This window comes from Caretta caretta, chromosome 1 (assembly GCF_965140235.1).
Source record: "Caretta caretta isolate rCarCar2 chromosome 1, rCarCar1.hap1, whole genome shotgun sequence".
NCBI classification, from domain to species: domain Eukaryota; kingdom Metazoa; phylum Chordata; order Testudines; family Cheloniidae; genus Caretta; species Caretta caretta.
The window spans coordinates 304,119,968-304,138,113 of NC_134206.1; the positions used below are offsets into that span (position 1 = coordinate 304,119,968).

The following is an 18,146-nucleotide window of genomic DNA, read 5'->3' on the forward strand; positions in this document are numbered from 1 at the left end:
TACTTCATAACCATTGTTTTTTCCACATTGCCAGCCTGAAATTGTTGCTTATGGCTGATAGCCCTGCTTCTGATTGCTATATAATTTATGATGTCTGGTTGCTATGGTTACTGCTCTATCTAGAAACCAGTAATTTTGTGAACAGTTACAATAAAGCTAAATAAGGGAATGAATAATCTGCAAATTTAACATTGGTCTAAAAAACAACATTTATTTCTGTCTCTGTATTTAAGCAGGGCTTACGAGTACTGATTCCACAGTAATAGGTCTCCTGAGATGATACACTGACATGAGGGTCATTTGTTTTTTGGTGAACCAAGCTATTATAAAAGGAGAGCTCATACTTATATCAAACTAATAATAGAAGTATCAAAGAGCTGAAACATTCCTCTTTTCCAACATAATTCATTATATTGGAATATGATTCATTCCTTCATTACCTCAGATTTGATCTAATGGTTCAGCGGCCAGGTTCTTTAAAGCTATTTCCCAGTAGCCTCTCCGTGAATTTAGAAGCATTAAATCTTACTAAATATTTCAGTGTTGAAGGGTCATGTGGCCTTTCTGCAGTTACGGAAGAAATACACTCCACTGGGAACTGAAGCTAGAAAATAAAAACTCTGGACCAGAGCTTTTTGGGGCAGGAACTGGGTTTTTACTACTTTGTATAGTACCTAACAAAATGTGACCCTGATCATTGACTGGGGCCATTGGGCCCTATAAATAATAATAATAATAAATAATGTACCTTTCCTTGGTGACATCCCAGAGATGGGGAACAAAGGATCCAGAAAACTCACTGAAGTTTTATGTTCACTCTTCCTCATGAAGGCGTATGTAGGTGGCTGGGACATAGTCCGCTAAACCTGCACAGCTGGGGAATCCAGAGGGTACTCTTTACTCAACACTGCCTGCCCTCCCTCCCAGTGCTTCAGAGGCTGTGGCCACACCACCTGCCCTCCTGGTCCTCCTGGCACGCCTGGAGTAGGGGCTGGCAGCCACGGTACGGGGTTTGGGGGGGGCTGAAGGGGGGGCTTTGGGTGGAAGGGGCATGGCTGGGGGCTAGTTGCTAGTCCCAGCTTGGCTCAGGCTTGGACCCTCCACCCCTTTGGGGTCCTGGGACCCTGAATTCCAGCCCTGAGTTAGTGCAATTTGTTTGTAGACAGGGGAAGGAAGAAGAGGGCTAAGCTTGAGCCTGAGTTCAAACGCTGGGCTTACATTGGCGTATAGACATACCATCTGTGACAATCTTACCCATAAAAAGGATGAGGAGTACTTGTACTTTGCTGATACAGACTAACACGGCTACCACCATAAAAAGGATGTCACTTTAATCAGTAACCTCAAAAATTAGAATGCCGTATTTTTAAAGATGAAGCAGTTGTGCTATGTGCAGTCAAACAAAAATGTATAATTCCTAATTAAACAAATAGCATCTTCATTAAGAGTCTAGTGCAAGGTCCAAGTACTCTCTGGCAAGCAGGACCTATGTTCTGTGCAAAGTCACTGGATGTGGCAGTGCTCTGGCAGAAATTTCTGTGGTATCTTCAGAAAAAAAATTAAAATGGAGATTTTTATTGAATAAAATATAAAACAATAATATAATGATGTAGTTCACACCATTCAGCACTATTTTTCATCCTGTCCGCAAACTCGAGAAGATGACATTGCATTTGTTTACACTTTGTACATGTTTGTGCCATGAAGACTACAAGATGGAAGGCCAGCACTGCAAAGAATGCAGTTAAAATTGTTTGGGGTTACCTCAAATGTGCATGACCATACTTTCAAATGGTTGGATTTCTTTTAACTTTTAACTCTGAATTTCCTGATTTTCTCCTTTTTTTTGTTACTACAAAATTCTTAATTTTTTTTAACCCTTATGTTATTGATGTCTGTCAACCTTAACTCCAGTTTAGCCAAGTTTTTCATCTGGGAAATAAAAATAAGCATGATTTATACTATCTTCTGTTTAGTTTAATACAAAAGTTAAGTTAAATGACCACACCAAAGAGCATATATTAACATCTTCATTCCAGGGACTCCATAATTAAACAGTGAGATTAATGAAGGTGAATAGTCAGGACAGAAAGTGCAACATTTGATATAAGCAGGAAGAATTGCTTGATGTAGTAAAGCAGTGGTTTTCAACCTGTGGTCCACAGACCCCTGGGGGGTCCGCAGACTATGTAAGGGGCCCACAAAATGATGTTGTTACCATAGAACAGTGGTTTTCAACCTCAGGTCCTCAGACCACTGGGGGTCCACAGACTATGTTTAAGATTTCCAAATGGGTTTGCACCTCCATTCAAAATTTGTAGGGATGAAAAAAGGCTGCAAACCACTGTAGTAAAGCATAAAAAATGTTTGTAACTGGGTATGGTACACATATTGTAGTTTGATCTCGTTTTCTGTCTGAACCGTGAATCTATTGAATGAATTGTAGAGAAAGTTCTGCTATAGCGTGGAAAGAGACTTGTTGACTAATACGTCTTTTCTCTTTCTAAGTTCTGATAGGTGACAATTTATTTAATTGCAATCTTTGTTTCACTGTAATGTTAGAACATTGATGTGCATGACACTTAAAACCTAAAGATGACTACCTCCAGGAGAGTTAGTCTGATATTGCACATGTAAGTTTATTCTAAAAATGTATGTTTTAGAGCTGTACTTGAAGAGCCATGCACACACACACACTAAATAAAACGTGATAAAGAATGCCAAATATGTAGAATACTTGTGTAATAGCTTACAACATGCTAAAACCTGAAAAGAGACTATAATAAAATAATATTCATTTATAAATTAATACAAAATCAAAGTAAATATTAATCCAGCTTTTAGTAGCACTTAATTCTTTTTTGAATGAGACTCCATATATCTGAGTTGGCACTTCTTTGTGCAAAATTAATAACCTAATTTGTCTGGTTTGGGGACAACTTGTGGGGAGAACGGGAAGGAAATGAACCCACATAATGACAGTAAATCCTAATAAAAATATTAAGTGGCTTTTTTTCTTTTCTGATGTCTTATAGATTCCTATGGTCACTCAATGTTCCTCACACAATAATGCAAGTCAACTTGTTGGCTGGAAGTTCATTCACTACACAGTTACCATCTGATTGTAAGAGCATTGAAAGTGTTTTTAACTACTTTGGTGCAATGATCTGTCTGTTGCGCCTTCTGTGTTTAATATTACTTCTCCTCCTCCAGCCATGTTGTTAGTTTCCTTTTTTTTAATCAAAATGACTGAAAGTTGATACAAATTTTTCAGGTCGAAACTAAACATTTCATTTTGACATTAACAAAACATTTCAATTTTTTTTTGTTTGGTCAGAACTATTCAGTGAACTCAATATGAATTCATGAATGGTTTCAGGTGACTCGAAACTATATTTGTCAGCAAATAAACTATTTGAAAAATGTCATTCAGCTCTAGTTGTAGGGGCCCTTTGTCATTATTAAAAGCACAGTGTCATAAAAGATAAAGCCAGCAGCATCCCTTTGCCTCAAAACCCCTCAAATTAAAACATTCCCTCCAGATATGGCCTGGCATCCACCCAAAGCAGATGGTCCAAATCCTTTTTATTTGATCTGCAATGTAACATGAAATTTCCTCACAATGGGAGGAACTTGTGTCAGCTATCAAGTGTTGACAGCTCAGTTTAACTAGGCTGGCCACTGCTCCAGACTAATATGCTGCTGATGATGATGGAAAAGTAATATTTATTTGCCTCCTGTAGTACAAGATTTAAAAAAATATTTATGGTGCCATCACTCATGTTAGAAATGGACCATTTTTGTTGGCCTTGTCTACACACAGATTTTGTACCAGTAAAACTGTGTTAGTAAGGGATGTGGGGTTTTTGCCAGTACCTGTATAGTTATAGTGGTGCAGTTCCCTAGTGTGGATGCAGTTATACTGTTATAAGGGTGCCTTATACTGCAGTAGCTTATTTCCCTTCCTGTATCTGAATAAGCTGTATACTGGTATCAGCACATTTGTATTTGTATAACTGCATCCACACTAGAGGGTTGTACCACTTTAACTGTACCGGTATAGTTAAAGTGGTACAACTTTTCTGTATACACAAGCCCTACAACAGGAATCACTATTTTTAATGGACAATATTTCTTTGTAATGTAACATTATATTTACTTATTGCTAATTAGTCAATGAAATTGTAATTTTCTCCTCAAAGGTCTCTGATGATCTCCCCCCCCTCCCCAGCTCTACCTCATCACTGCTAAGGATCTTTATTGCTGCCACTTTTATTCCAGCTGAGGAGGGCTGGAGGAAGCCCCTTTCAGATCTCCTTTAAGCAAACAGTTCTCTGTAGAGAAACATGAAGCATTTCTTACCCAGGACTCAGCATATTACCACTGCAGAGCTCTCAGTCTCTACCTGCTAGACTGTGAGAGACCTAGCATTGCACCGTGATCTATTGCCTGACAATGTAATATACCACTAAGCCCTGACTTCACCACAGAGTATTTACAAATAGTTATAGATACCTATGTGGACTTCAGCGTAAAGTTTTTACTTATCTACTGATTACTTCAATACAGTGACTAATTACAATGAAATATGTCTTCCAAGTTAAAATCAAGTTTAAACTAATCAACCATCAAACATTTTTTGATTATAAGATACTGGGCTAGGTTCTCCAGTTCCCTTTGTGTCACCCAGCTGGCACAAAGGGACCAGAAACCTCCCATTACTCCCCAGTGGGCATAGAGCTTGTAGAGTCGTCATCTATGCCTCTCTCTCTTGCAGTCCCCAGCATAGGGGGCATGTTGATGTGCGGGAATGGAGAAGGGTGAAGGGTCAGTAGCTAGAATTTGATATGTCCACCTTACAAATCCTGCAACTGATATTACCAAATTCTGGGTTAAAGGCAAGTTGGGCAGTCCTTTCTAAGTCAGTTTCCCCCACAATGGAACAGGACCACACTTTAGGCAGTGGAAAATATGTTCCAGCAATAAAAGATAAAGGTCTCTGCACACTGTGTCATAATGAAAATCTTTGAGGCCTCACAATCCTGTGAATTTTCCAAAGAATAACGCACTCCTTCTGAAGATGAAACTCTCTCTCTTTCTCCAGAGGACTCCCCCTTACTATTTTAAATGCTGACTCTGCTACTGTGTAAACTAGTTATCATTATTTCCACTCTGCAACATAATGTTAGACTCTGGTCTGAATATCAGCACCACTATGAAACCACTTTAAAGTAAGATAGAGAGTAAGTTATATTTTTCAATATACTGGACATTTAAGTTTACTTAAATTCAGATGTTTGTTCTGAATTCACTACTGATTTTATAATGCAGCTCATGCACTTTTTCAAGAAATATATTAGTTCCCAAAACCTTTCTTCTAAAACCAGTTGAATTATAGAACTTCATGTTTCTTAGAAAGTCTCTTCTTCCCAAATCAGCATTTCACAGAGAGAAGAGAATGGACTTACTTCCCAGGCAGAGAGCGGGGTCGTTTGTCTGTAGCACTTCAACCAGTTATCTTGACAACACTGCCTTTGCAAAGAGGGCATCATATGGAAAGGCATTGAAGGATTCTGGTTTAAAATTGAACGGTAATGATTATACAGATTGTTACTGGCTAAAAATAACCGCTACCCCCTCCCCCAGCCCAGTTCTTCTTCCATTATAACACTCTCTGTTCTTATTTTTTATGAATCATTTATATAGTATTGCAGATGTACATGGTGCTTTATGGAATATAAACCAGAATAACTATTGGTCCCTGTCCCAAAGAACTTTTTAATAGACTGGAGATTGGAGAGGATGGAATGGGAAGGTGAGAGAGGAGAAAATTACAATGGGTGGAGTTCAGGGGGAGAAAGGTAGATTTGGGAGTGATCAGCTTAAAGGGTGACAGCTGCAATACTTTGCAGATATCATAGCTGGAAGCGTGGGACAAAAAGTGATTCTCAGCTTTTTTTCACCCATGACCATAGTCTGTTTCTTGCTGGAACCCACCTAACCCTCACAATCCTTTGTGGGTGAGTTGGGGTGCTGGCAGGAAAGGACAGAGGCTCTGTGTACTAAGCAGAACTGGTGAGAAAGTCCAGTATTTCCTTGCAAACGTCAAATTGGTTATACTAAATTAGAGGTATAACTCTTTTTGTGCTTAAAGAATGATCATGATTTTTTTTGCTCTAAGAGCCCAAGGACAAATGATGTTTTTTCAGGGGAAATTTTAAAAAAGGCTCATTAGTAAATGTTTCTTTTGATGAAAAACACTAGAAAATTTGAATGACCCATGATAGATTTAACTCGGCTATGTCTACGCTATGGACCTTACCGTGGCACAACTGTACCACTGCAGCTGTGCCGCTATATGTCTCCTGTGTGGCTGCTCTGTGTCAGTGGGAGAGAGCTCTCCCGCAGGCATAATTAAACCACCCCTAATGAGCAGTGGTAGTTATATCAGCAGGAGAGCGTCTCCTGCCGACAGCGCTGTCCACACCGGTGCTTTTGTCAGTGAAACTTTTGTTGGTCAGGGATGTGTTTTTTTCACATCCCTGACCGAAAAAAGTTTTACCAACAAAAGTGCTAATGTACACAAAGCCTAAGTTCAATTGTTAAAGTGTGAAATAGAAGAAGGAATTTCATTAAGTCCTACCTGAAGTGAAAATCTAAGTTAATTCTTAACTATGGAGTTCCTCCATAAAACTTTTTATTTGTATCATAGTAGTATTTTATTTTTAATAGTTAGCAAAATGTAAGGAATTAGAGAAGTTTGTTTCTATGATTAAAAAACACATGAACACTCTTTTAGGAGATTTAAAAAATGTATAATTCTATTAAGAGAAAAAAACTATTTACCACTAATCAGTGCAAAACTGTGAGAGCAGCAACTGATGAAAATCTTTGCACCATATTAGTGCTTCAAACCACGCGGAAACTGAGAATACTGATGTACTGATGATGACCAGGAAAGGCTTGGACTGAGCCCTTACAAGCAGAGGTGGATTAAGATTTATTGGGGCCCTGGGCACAAAGAACTTTTGGGCCCTCCACACCCAGGGGCCCAGGGGCACCAGAAACATGCCATGCCCACCCTCCTGCTGCTGCCTCCTTTGCAGGCCGTTCACTGAGGTGAGTCAGGGGGTGGAGCATCAGGGAAGGCGAACGAATCCCATTGACAAGGGAAGAGCTCAGCCAGCTGCCCTGCTGCTTCCTCCCTCTCCAGGCTGCAGGGACACAGGGAAAATGCTGCTGCCAGGGGGAGCACTGCCTCCTCGCTGCTGGGCATCTTGAGAAATATAGGGGGGGCACGTGACCCTGCATGCTGGGGTGATCAGCTCCCCCACCGCGAAACACCAGCCTCTCCCCAGTGCAGGGCGGTGTCTGAGGTGGGCCCTGCCCCTCCTCTTCCCCCCAAGACCCCTAAGAGCGACCCAGAGTGCCTGGGCCACTGTGGGAAGCCCCAGACCTTCCACCTGCCATGGGTGGCACACGCCAGGGGGCAGAGACAGGGGATGAAGGCTGCTCTCAGGCCCCCCTCCCAGGGCAGGTGGAGGGTCCAGGACTCTGCACAGTGGCTTGAGCTCCCTGGGCAGCTCTTTCCTTGGCCAGGCTCCAGCTTCCACCCTGGCCAGACGGCGGGGCCTCAGGGAGAGGAGGAGGATCAGGGGCTGGGCCACAGTTCCGGTGCTGGTGGCACTCCCCTTTCTGCACAGGTTCCAGTGCTCCTAGGGCCCCCAAATTGTCCCATGTGTTAATCCACCATTGCTTACAAGGAAATGCCCATGTAGGTCCAGGAAACTCCATGAACTTTGCCTTCCAGAGTTTTCCTGAATTCTTCCATTGAGAGATAGGGTTTGCCCCAGTGTGGGACAAACACAAATACCATGAACCTCCAAGATCAGTGCTGGTCCTCCAGGTCATAGGGGCATCTTTGAGGAACTCTGGGCCTCTGAATCAACTCTGGGTTCCTGTATCTCTGTCCCAGCCTTAGTGGAGCTGCACTGCAAGGGACTCCCTAGTTGGCCCCTCGCTCCCCATCCTTTAAGGATATGTCTACACTACAATTAAACACCTGAGGCTGACCCATGTCAGATGACTCAGGCTCATGAGGCTTGGGCTAAGGACCTGTTTAACTGTGGTATAGATGTTTGGGCTTGAGCTGTGTGGTGTGTGTGTTTATGTGCATCCACCACCCTAGTTCCACTCCTGCTCACTTCCCAGCCCTGCCCTCATGGATTCCTGAAACAGTACAGATGTTGAGTCCAAGAGAAGGGGGCAAATACTGCTATGGCAGCAGCTGACCCTTTTCTGCACAGAGAGGGAGAGATCCATGTGCAGATGGTCCTTTCTGCAGGCAGATCCTAAACTTTTGATCTGGCCCCATTTTACCCACAGATTACATCTAGACTAAAATGCTACACAAGGAGATTTTGAACAGGAGCCCAAGCTGCATGTAAGAATTAGATGGAGAATCAACATGCCAATTTATTTAGATTATAATTTCATCTCTGAAGCAAATGTGAAGGACCTTGCCGATAGAGTGGGAAGCAAAGTTGCCTTCATAGCTATTGCTGTAACAGTGCTATCATCGCCATAGGTGTCACTGGGTTTACATTTAGATTAGATTAGAAAACATATTCATATAAATACAATTGGAGCTTTAACTATTATGTTCTGTGAAAGTAATCAGAGAAAGGTTACAGTTTATCTTAACAGTGGAACACATACAGAATTATATGAGAAAATTCAGAAAACACTGCAACTAGCATATCACAAATGTGAAACCAATGCTGAAGTACGAAAATGAGCTGAATCCTGCACATGGTTATATGTTCCTTAGGCAGCGAGATTTCAGAGAGGATTCTAAGAATTACACGGGCAGCTTCAGAATGGTCAGAAAAGAGGACATCCTGTAAATCTGTGAAGGAAGATTCACAGACAACAGAAGCATCAACATCTGGCACCCTTGCATGGTAAAAATAATCCCTTGTCTGTGAATGTGAAGTATGGTTAAATACCTCTGTGGGCAAGTGCAAATTGATTAAATAGTTACTTCTCCTTTGTGTGCATGTGTGTGTGCATGTGTGTGTGCACAAGACTTGGGCAGAGAGGGGGTTGGCTTATACATGTAGAGCGTTTCATATGTAGATCTTAAGTGCTTTATGAAGAAAGGTTAATGTCATTATTTTCAGTTCCTAGAGGGGAAAATGACTTGCCCATGGTTACATGACAGAGCCTGGAATAGATTCATAGGGTTTAAAGCCAGAAGGGATCACACCAGATCATCTAATCTGACCTCCTGTACATTACAGGCCACCACCACCCAGCACCCTCACACTAAACCCATCAACCAAAATGAGACCAAAGTATTACAGCCCACAGGAGACTAGACTATTGTGTGCCACAGGCAGAGAATAGGAAGAACTGAGGTGCACCAGTGCTTGTGGCCCCCACAATGGCAGGGAAATGATTAAGTGAGAAATACCCAGATAATCTTAGTAAGTGACCCTGTCTCGACATGCTGCAGAGCATGGGCAGTGGGTATTGTAAGCATGGGGAGGCTGTGCCTCCCCAAATAGCCTACCATGGCCCCGCCTCCAGGCCAGCATGCCTCCTGCAGGGACTCAGGGCCGCCAGGGCGTCTGGTGCAGGGCCGCGCTGCCTGCCCAGCACTCTGGGGCTGGCTACCCAAGCACCGGGACTGGGGGCACTGCAACTGCACTACCTGGCCGCCTGAGCACCAGGGCTGGGGACGTGGCGACTGCACTGCCCAAGGGCTGTGGGCACTGAGACTGCAGTGCAGTGGGGCTGGGACCTCGCCTCCCCTATCACCCCCAGCTGTCCCGCGCTAGGGCCGCAGTGGGGGTGCTTTGGGCTCCTGCAGGGGAGGGAGAAGTAGAAGGGAGGGGAGGGGCCTTGGGCACAAGGGGAGGGGGCGAGGGATAGCCCGGCCGCCCATGCTGCAGAGGAAGTCAAAAAATCCCCAAGGTCACTGCCAAACTAACCTGGAGGAAAATTCCTTCCCAAACCCACATATGGTAATCAGTTAGTCCCTGAGCATGTGAGCAAGAACCAACCTGCCAAGCACTGGAGAGAAAAAATTGAATTCAGATCTTTTGCTTCAGCCCATTGGCCTAGTCGCTAGACCAAGCTGGGTGTTGGAACAAATTCTCCCCTTTGGTATATGGACAGAACTCCCATTGAGTTGAATATGTGGTTGAAGGGGAGACTGGGCCCATTTTATTGGCATTGCATAAGAAGCGATAGAGGACAATGTTCTCCCTTCTGCTCCCTGGTGCAGCAGGGAGCGAATTTCCAGAAAAACCACAAAAATTTGGTAAGGAAAGGTTGTCTTAAGGGGAAGAGTAGCAATATTCTTTCCTGCTGTTTAAATATTTTAGACTCAGAGGCTGTCTGCAAGCTGATGCAAGCTACAGGCCTCAGAAGTAGTAAGCTGCAGATCAAGAGAAGAATGACCAGCTGAACGAGAGTGAAATTGGAGAGAAGTGTCATATTCCTCTCAAGGCAGCATAAGCTACAATACAGTCTATTTCTGTAACTTTATTATACTACAGAAGGGCTGGGTAGGAGTGCATGGCTGCTGGGTGCGTAGCCAGTGGCAGCATGGAAGACAGGCTGCCATGCTATGCGGGAGCCTGGAAACATCATGGATGGGCCAAAATTAATGAATGGCCATCCCACTGCCCTACTGGACACCTGACCACTAGGGACTGAACAGACACCACCAGCCCTTTTCACAAAAAAATGTAAGCTGAGTTTTGACCCAGTCTAATTGCAAGACTATTTATAAACTAATTGATAAACAAGGAATGTGAATACTAAAAATATCCAGTTAGCTAAATATATGATACGGGGAGAGAAGATTGGGTTTAAATTCAAATTTTAAGTAGAGGCTAGAAAGTACATTTGGATTTTTGAGACATACTCCATTGAAAGACATACTCCATTTTTAAGACATACTCCATTGTTTGTTGTGTGCTTGCTTGCTTGCCGTGTGACTGCTTGATTGAAGTTTATAGTGTAGTCTGTTTGGAGGGCTCTGTGCAGAGCCTAGCAGACCTTCCTAATGAGGGTCTAGTATCCTTTGATCCCTAATCCCTTTGGGATTCTTAGATAAGGGGGCGGGGCTAATTCAGGGAGAACAGGGGTTTAAAAAAAAAGCTCCTTAACAACCAGAGGAGATAGCAAACAGGGGAGTTTTGTGAGGGAGTTTAAAGCCAGATACATCTAACAAAAATTCTCTAAACACAGGAAAATAAAGCCCTCCCCCTAGAAAAAACAAACAAAAAGCCCAAAGAACAAACAAAAAAATGCCAGAGTAAAAATAATGCTGGTAGAAGTCCAGCAGTAGAGTGATGGCTATCCAATTTATTGCACGGAATGCAGCATGTAAGATTACCTGCCTTGTGAGCAAGTGGTGTATGTGTGCATTTGCTGCAAGCAACTCAGAGCTCTCAGGGACTGTGGGCTTGTCTTCATGGACAGCACTACAGCAGTGCAGCTGAACCAGAGCTGTGCCACTGGAGCGCTTTACTGAAGATGCTATTATGCTGACAGGAGAGCTTCTCCTGTTGTCATAGTTAATCCACCTTCCCAAGAGACGGTAGCTATGTCAGTGGGATAAACTCTCCCATCAACAAAGCACTGTTTACACAGGGGGTTAGGTCAATATAACTATGTTGCTCAGGGGTATGGATTTTTCACAGCCATGAGCAACAATGTTATATCGATAGAGGTCTGTAGTGTTGCCCTGGTCTGAGTTCGGGCTCTTGAGATCAGAGTGGCTGAACTAGATGAGCTAAGGGAGACAAAGAGGTGCATAGATAAGACTTTTCAGGACACAATAGAGCAGTCCCACTCCTAGCCTGATAACCTCTGTGCTGTGGAGGAGGATGAAAGTCTCGGGGAAGGAGAACATCAAGTTGCAGCAGAGGGAAATGATCCCATAGTTGGGACCAACCTTCCAGATGATGGTGTCATGGTATCCTCTCACACTGAGGATACCCCTCTGGGGGAGTGTACCCCAGTTATTAGGAAGAGACAGACATAGGCATCGACTCTGTGGGTGCTGCGGAGCTGCTGCACCCACAGGGAAAAATTAGCGGATGCTCCACACCCACTGGCAGCAAAGCTCTCTCTGCCCCCCACCTCACCTTCTCCCCCAAGCGTGCCACGTCCCCACTTCTCCCCCTCCCAGCATTTCCCACCCGCCGCCTAACAGCTGTTGGTGGTGCTTAGGACTTTCTGGGAGGGAGGGGGAGGAGTGGAGATGCAGTGTGCTCAGAAGAGGAGGCAGTAAAGAGGCGGGGCAGGGGCGGGGACTTGGGGGAAGGGGGTGGAATTGGGGAGGGCAATGGTGGGGCAGGAGCAGGGCCAGGGTATGAGGGGGTCGAGCACCCATGGGGCAGAGGGGAAGTCAGTGCCTATGGAGACAGATAATAGTAATGGGGGATTTGATTACTAGAAAGTTGGATTTATGGTGACCAGGAGAACTGCCTGGTGAATTGCCTGCTGGGTGCGAAGGTTGAGGGCCTCATGAGACATGTAGATAGACTTTTGTGCAGTGCTGGGGAGGAGCCAGTGTTCGTGGCACATGTAGGTATCAATAACATAGGGATAGGTAGGACAGAGGTCCTGGAGGCCAAATTCGGACCGCTAAGTAAGAGATTAAAGTCCAGGAACTCCACGGTAGCATTCTCTGAAATGCTTACAGTTCCACATGCAGGGCCAGTTAGACAGGCAGAACTGCAGGGTCTCAATGCATGGGTGAAACATTGGTGTTTGGAGGAGGGATTTAGATTTATTAGGAACTGGGGAACCATTTTGAAAAGGAGGAGCCTATACAGGAAGGATGAGCTCCACCTAAACCAAAAGGGAACCAGAGTGCATGTAAAATTAAAAAGGTTGTAGAGGAGTTTTTAAACTAAGGTCTGGGGAAAAAACAACAGGTGCGGAGGAGCACATGGTTTGGACCGAGACATCCCTTAGGGGAAGATTTATTAGAGGGGATTCTCTATATCTTAGTAAAGAGAAGAGTATAGAAGTTGATAAAGTACATGCAGGAACTGAACAGAAAGTCACATGAAAAAGAGTCCTATTTCAATTACGTCAAATAAAGGCCCACAACTAAATATTGACAGATTTTACAAGTGCTTGTATACAAATGCAAGAAGTCTAAATTCTAATATGGGTGAATTTGAATGCCCAATATTAAATGAGGATATTGATATAATACATATCACAGAAACTTGGTGGAACAATGATAACAGGACTTGGTAATACCTGGGTACAAAATATATAGGAATGACAGAGAAGATCGTGCTGGTGGGGGAGTGGCACTATATGTGAAAGAAAGCATATAGTCAAATATAGTATAAGTCTTAAATTAATCAAACTACTATAGAATCTCTATGAACAGAAATTCCATGCTTGAATAATAAGAGTATACTACTGAAATCCTGACCAGGGTGGTGATGGTGATGGTGAAATGCTCAGGGAGATCAGAGAGGCTATAAAAATAAAAAAATCAATAATAATGAGGGATTTCAACTAGCCCCATGTTGACTGGGTATGTCGCACCCTAGGATGGAATACAGAGGTAAAATTTTTAGACACCATAAATGGCTGCTTTTTGGTGCAGCTAGTCCTCAAGCCCACAAGGGGAGAGGCAATTCTTGATTTAGTTCTAAGTGGTGCACAGGATCTGGTCCAAGAGGTGAATTTTGCTGAACCACTCAGTAATAGCAACCATAATGTGATTAAATTTAACTTTCTTATAGGGGAGAAAATACCAAAGAAACCCACCACAGTATCTTTTTAACTTCAAAAAGGGGAACTGCACAAAAATGAGAAAGCTAGTTAAATGGAAATTAAAAGGAACAGTCACAAAAGTAAATGCTTACAAGCTGCATGGAAACTTTTTAAAAACACCATAATAGTACTAAATGTACAACAGAAATAATAATTAAAAAAACAGTAAGAGGGCCAGAAAAATGCCACCATGGCTAAACAACAGCTTAAAAGCAGAAGTTAGAGACAAAAAGAGATCCTTTAGAAATCAGTCAAATCCTACTGAGGAAAATAGAAAGGAGCATAAACTCTGGCAAGTCAAGTGTAAAAGTATAATTAGGCAGGCAAAAAAAGAATTGAAGAGCAACTAGCAAAAGACAAAAACTAACAAGGTGCTAAAAGAACACTGAAAGAAGATAGGGCCGTTGCAGAGATGTCAAATGAATTTTTGTCACAGACTTAACTGAAGAGGATGTGGGGGGAAATTCCCACACATTAGCTTTTAGGTGACAAATCTGAGGAACTGGCCCAGATAGAGGTGTCAGTAGAGGAGGTTTTGGAACAAATTGATAAAGAGTAATAAGTCCCCAGGACCAGATGTATTCACCCACGAGTTCTGGAGGAACTCAAGTATGAAATTGCAGAACTACTAACCTATCATTTAAATCAGCCTCTGTACCAGATGACTGGGTGATACTTAATGTAATGCTGATTTTAAAAAAAAGGGCTCCAGAGGTGATCCTGGCAATTACAGGCTCACAAGTCTAACTTCAGTACCAGGCAAATTAATTGAAACTATAGTAAAGAACAGAATTATCAGACACATAAATGAACACAATACAGGTAGACCTTGGACTTATGACACCCGATTTACGTCAGATGCCACTTACAGCGCTTTTCAATTGACTGCCCGTTTCACCCCTACGATGCTTGTTTTGCCCTTATGACACTTTGTTTACATAAAGTTCGCTTGAAATCACTTCCTGGTTGCATTATACTGGTATGGAGCTGGAAGGGGTCACTTATGATTGGCTTCAAGGCAGCAGGTTAGCTTGTTGCTGGGTGGGGTTGCCGCTTGTTTTTGATTAGCTAAGCCCAGGGCTGGGAGCCAATCAGAAAGCTTGAACAGTGATTGGCTAAGGCTCAGCATATGTGCTGTTCTCCCTGGCTTTCTGAGCCTGTGTTGCCAGCATTCTGGGCAGTATATGTGAGTTTATATGTTTATTTGAATGCTGTTTACAAAATACAGTGTACAGTAAATACATTGACGTTGCAACATTAGTCATCTATAATTCATTTAGTACAAAAATCTGGGTTACTGTGGTGAAAATAGTGTATCAAGCCTTGGTTCAGGAACCAATCTCCCCTTCATACCATTGATTCCTATGGGAAAAGCGGTTTCGACTTACAACGTTTTGACTTACAATGCAATTCTGAGGAACAAATTGTGTCGTAAGTCCGAGAACTCCCTGTATGTTGGAGAAGAGTCAACATGGCTTTTGTAAAAGGAAATCCTGTCTCACCATTCTATTAGAATTCTTTGAGGATGGCAACAAATATGGACAAGAGTGGCTATAATGTACTTGGACTTTCAGAAAGCCTTTTACAAGGTCCCTCACTAAAGTCTCTTCAGTGGAGTAAGCAGCCCTGGGATAAGAGGAAAGGTTCTCTCATGGATCACTAACTGGTTAATAGATAAAGGGAAGGAATAAATGGTCAGTTTTCACAGTGGACAGAGATAAATAGCAGGGTCTCCAAAGATCTGTACTTGGACCTGTGCTGATCTGGAAAAAGAGGTAAATAGGTGTGGCAAAAGTTGCAGACAATACAAAATTAATCAAGATAGTTAAGTCCAAAGCTGACTGAAGAGTTACAAAACCTTCTCACAAAACTGAGTGTTGGGGCAACAAAATGGTAGATGAAATTCAACTTGAGAAATGCAAAGTAATGCATACTGGAAAACATAATCCCAACTATACATGTTTTGTCCCAGCATACTCACCATATGGGCATTCCTAGATTAACATAGAATCATAGAAATGTCCCTGACAGGTGTTTGTCTAACCTGTTCGTAAAAACCTCCAATGATGGAGATTCCACAGCCTTCCTGGTAATTTGTTCCAGTGCTTAACTACCCTTACAGTTAGGAATGTTTTCCTAATGTCTAACCAAAAATCTGCCTTGCTGCAATTTAAGCCCATTATTTCTTGTCCTGTCCTTAGTGGTTAAGGAGAACAATGTATCATCCTCTTCTTTATAACAACCTTTTACGTACTTGAGAATTGTTATCGTGTCCGCCCTCAGTCGTCTCTTCTCCTGATGAAACAAACCCAGTTTTTTCAATCATTCCTCATGGATCATGTTTTCTAGACCTTTAATAATTTTTGTTGCTCTCCTCTGGACTTTCTCCAATTTTCCACATCTTTCCGGAAGTGTGGTGCCCAGAACTGGACACAATACTCAAGTTTGAGGCCTTATCAGTGCTGAGTAGAGCAGAAGAATTACTTCTCCTGTGTTACAACACTCTTGCTAATATATCCCAGAATGATGTTCATGGTTTTTGCAATAGTATTACAGAGTCATATTTAATTTGTGATACACCAGTGGTTTTCAACCTTTTTTTCATTTGAGAACCCCTAAAAAGTTTCAAATGGAGGTGCAGATCACTTTGGAAATCTTAGATGTAGTCTGCGGTCTCCCAGGGGTCTGCGGACCACAGGTTGAAGACCACTGTGATATACTATAATCCCCAGATACTTTTCTGCAGTACTCCTTCCTAGTAATTTCCCATTTTGTATTTGTGCAATTAATTATTCCTTTCTAAGTGTAGTACTTTGCATTTGTTCTTATTGAATTTCATGCTATTTAATTCAGACCATTTCTCCAGTTTGTCAAGATCATTTTGAATTCTAATCCTGTCCTCCAAAGCCCTTGCAACCCCTCCCAGCTTGGTATCGTTCACAAACTTTATACGTGTACTCTCTATGCCATTAGCTAAATCATTTATCAATAAGATTAAGATTTTTGTCACAGTAATTTTTAGTAAAAATCAGGGGCAGGTCATAGGCAATAAACAAAAATTCACAGGAGTCCATGACCTATCCCTGACTTTTACTAAAAATAACTGTGACAAAATGGGGCTGACTGGGGGCAGGAGGGAAATGAGAGCCTAAGCCCTGCTGCGGGAGATAAAGTGGGGGTCCAGCACCTGCCGCCACTGTGTATGACAGCTCCCTCCGGGGTCCCCCTGCTAACCATGGCAACTGAAAGCTGCGGGGGGCCCTGCCGCCCGTGGTGGCTCAGAGCTCCAGCTCTCCCTGCCGTCCATAGCGGCTGGAAGCTGTAGGGGCCCTCTGCTGCCCGCGGTGGTTCAGAGCTCCAGGGCCCCTACCAGCTGACAGCTCCAGCTCCGCCAACCCGGGGCTGAAATGGAAAATGTCACGGATGTCTCTGGAAGTCATGGAATCTGTGTCTTCCGTGACCTCCATGACATAAGCTTAGCCTTATTTATGAAGGTGTTGAATGGAACCAGACCCAGGATCCTCATGGGCCCCAACTCGATATGTCCTTCCAGCTCAATTGTGAACCATTGACAGCCATTCTCTGAGTACAGTTTTCCAGCCAGTTATGCACCCACCCCAGTTATAGCAGGTTTGTCTAGGCTACATTTATCTAGTTTGTTGATGAGCAAGTCACGTGAGACAGTATCAATAGCCTTACTAAAGTCAAGATATACCACATCTACTGCTTCTCCCCCATCTGCAAGGCTTGTTACCCTATCACAGAAGGATATTAGGTTGGTTTAATATGATTTGTTCTTGACAAATCCATGTTGACTGTTGCTTATTACTTTATTTTCTTCTAGGTGCTTAAAAATTGGTTAATTATTTACTCCATTATCTTTCTGGGTACCAAAGTTAAGCTAATTGGTCTTTAATTCTCCTTTTTATAGATGGGTACTATATTTGCCCTTTTTGCAGTCCTCTAGTATCTATCCAGCTGTGGCTTGTTGTAGGAGGTAACTGGGAAGAATTTGTTAGGCTGTGTGGTATGTTGGGGAGCAAATCTAATAAGTTGGAGGACATTGGGAAAGTGGGGGCTTTGAGAATTAGCTGGAATTACCACTGGAGGGGAAATGGGGTAAAACAGATCCGGATAACAGAATGGGTTGGTCCTCAACAGCATTTATGTCTTTTGAGAGGCAAGAAAGAACTGAGGCTGTAACCAAGTTTTTAAAATGTTATGTAGGGGATTGAGAGGGAAGTAGCTACTGCTTCTGGAAATGGACGGGCTCCATGGGTAGTAAAAGGGGTTTGGGGATGTAATGTGTATATACCCCATAAATG

General features: G+C 42.9%; 1 protein-coding gene across 6 annotated transcripts in view; it reads left to right on the forward strand.

Moving 5' to 3' along the window:
• The window catches only part of LOC125630330 (uncharacterized), a 101,588-nt gene that overhangs the window by 54,877 nt on the left and 28,565 nt on the right, over nucleotides 1-18,146 (forward strand). For 5 of the 6 annotated variants that reach the window (XM_048836094.2, XM_075124426.1, XM_075124427.1 and 2 more), the window contains 3 exons: nucleotides 3,036-3,124; nucleotides 5,439-5,591; nucleotides 8,831-8,963. In XM_048836094.2, the coding sequence (XP_048692051.1) occupies nucleotides 3,036-3,124; nucleotides 5,439-5,591; nucleotides 8,831-8,963 (375 nt within the window). The remainder of the gene's footprint in view (nucleotides 1-3,035; nucleotides 3,125-5,438; nucleotides 5,592-8,830; nucleotides 8,964-18,146) is intronic. The other variant, XM_075124428.1, reaches the window with a different exon arrangement.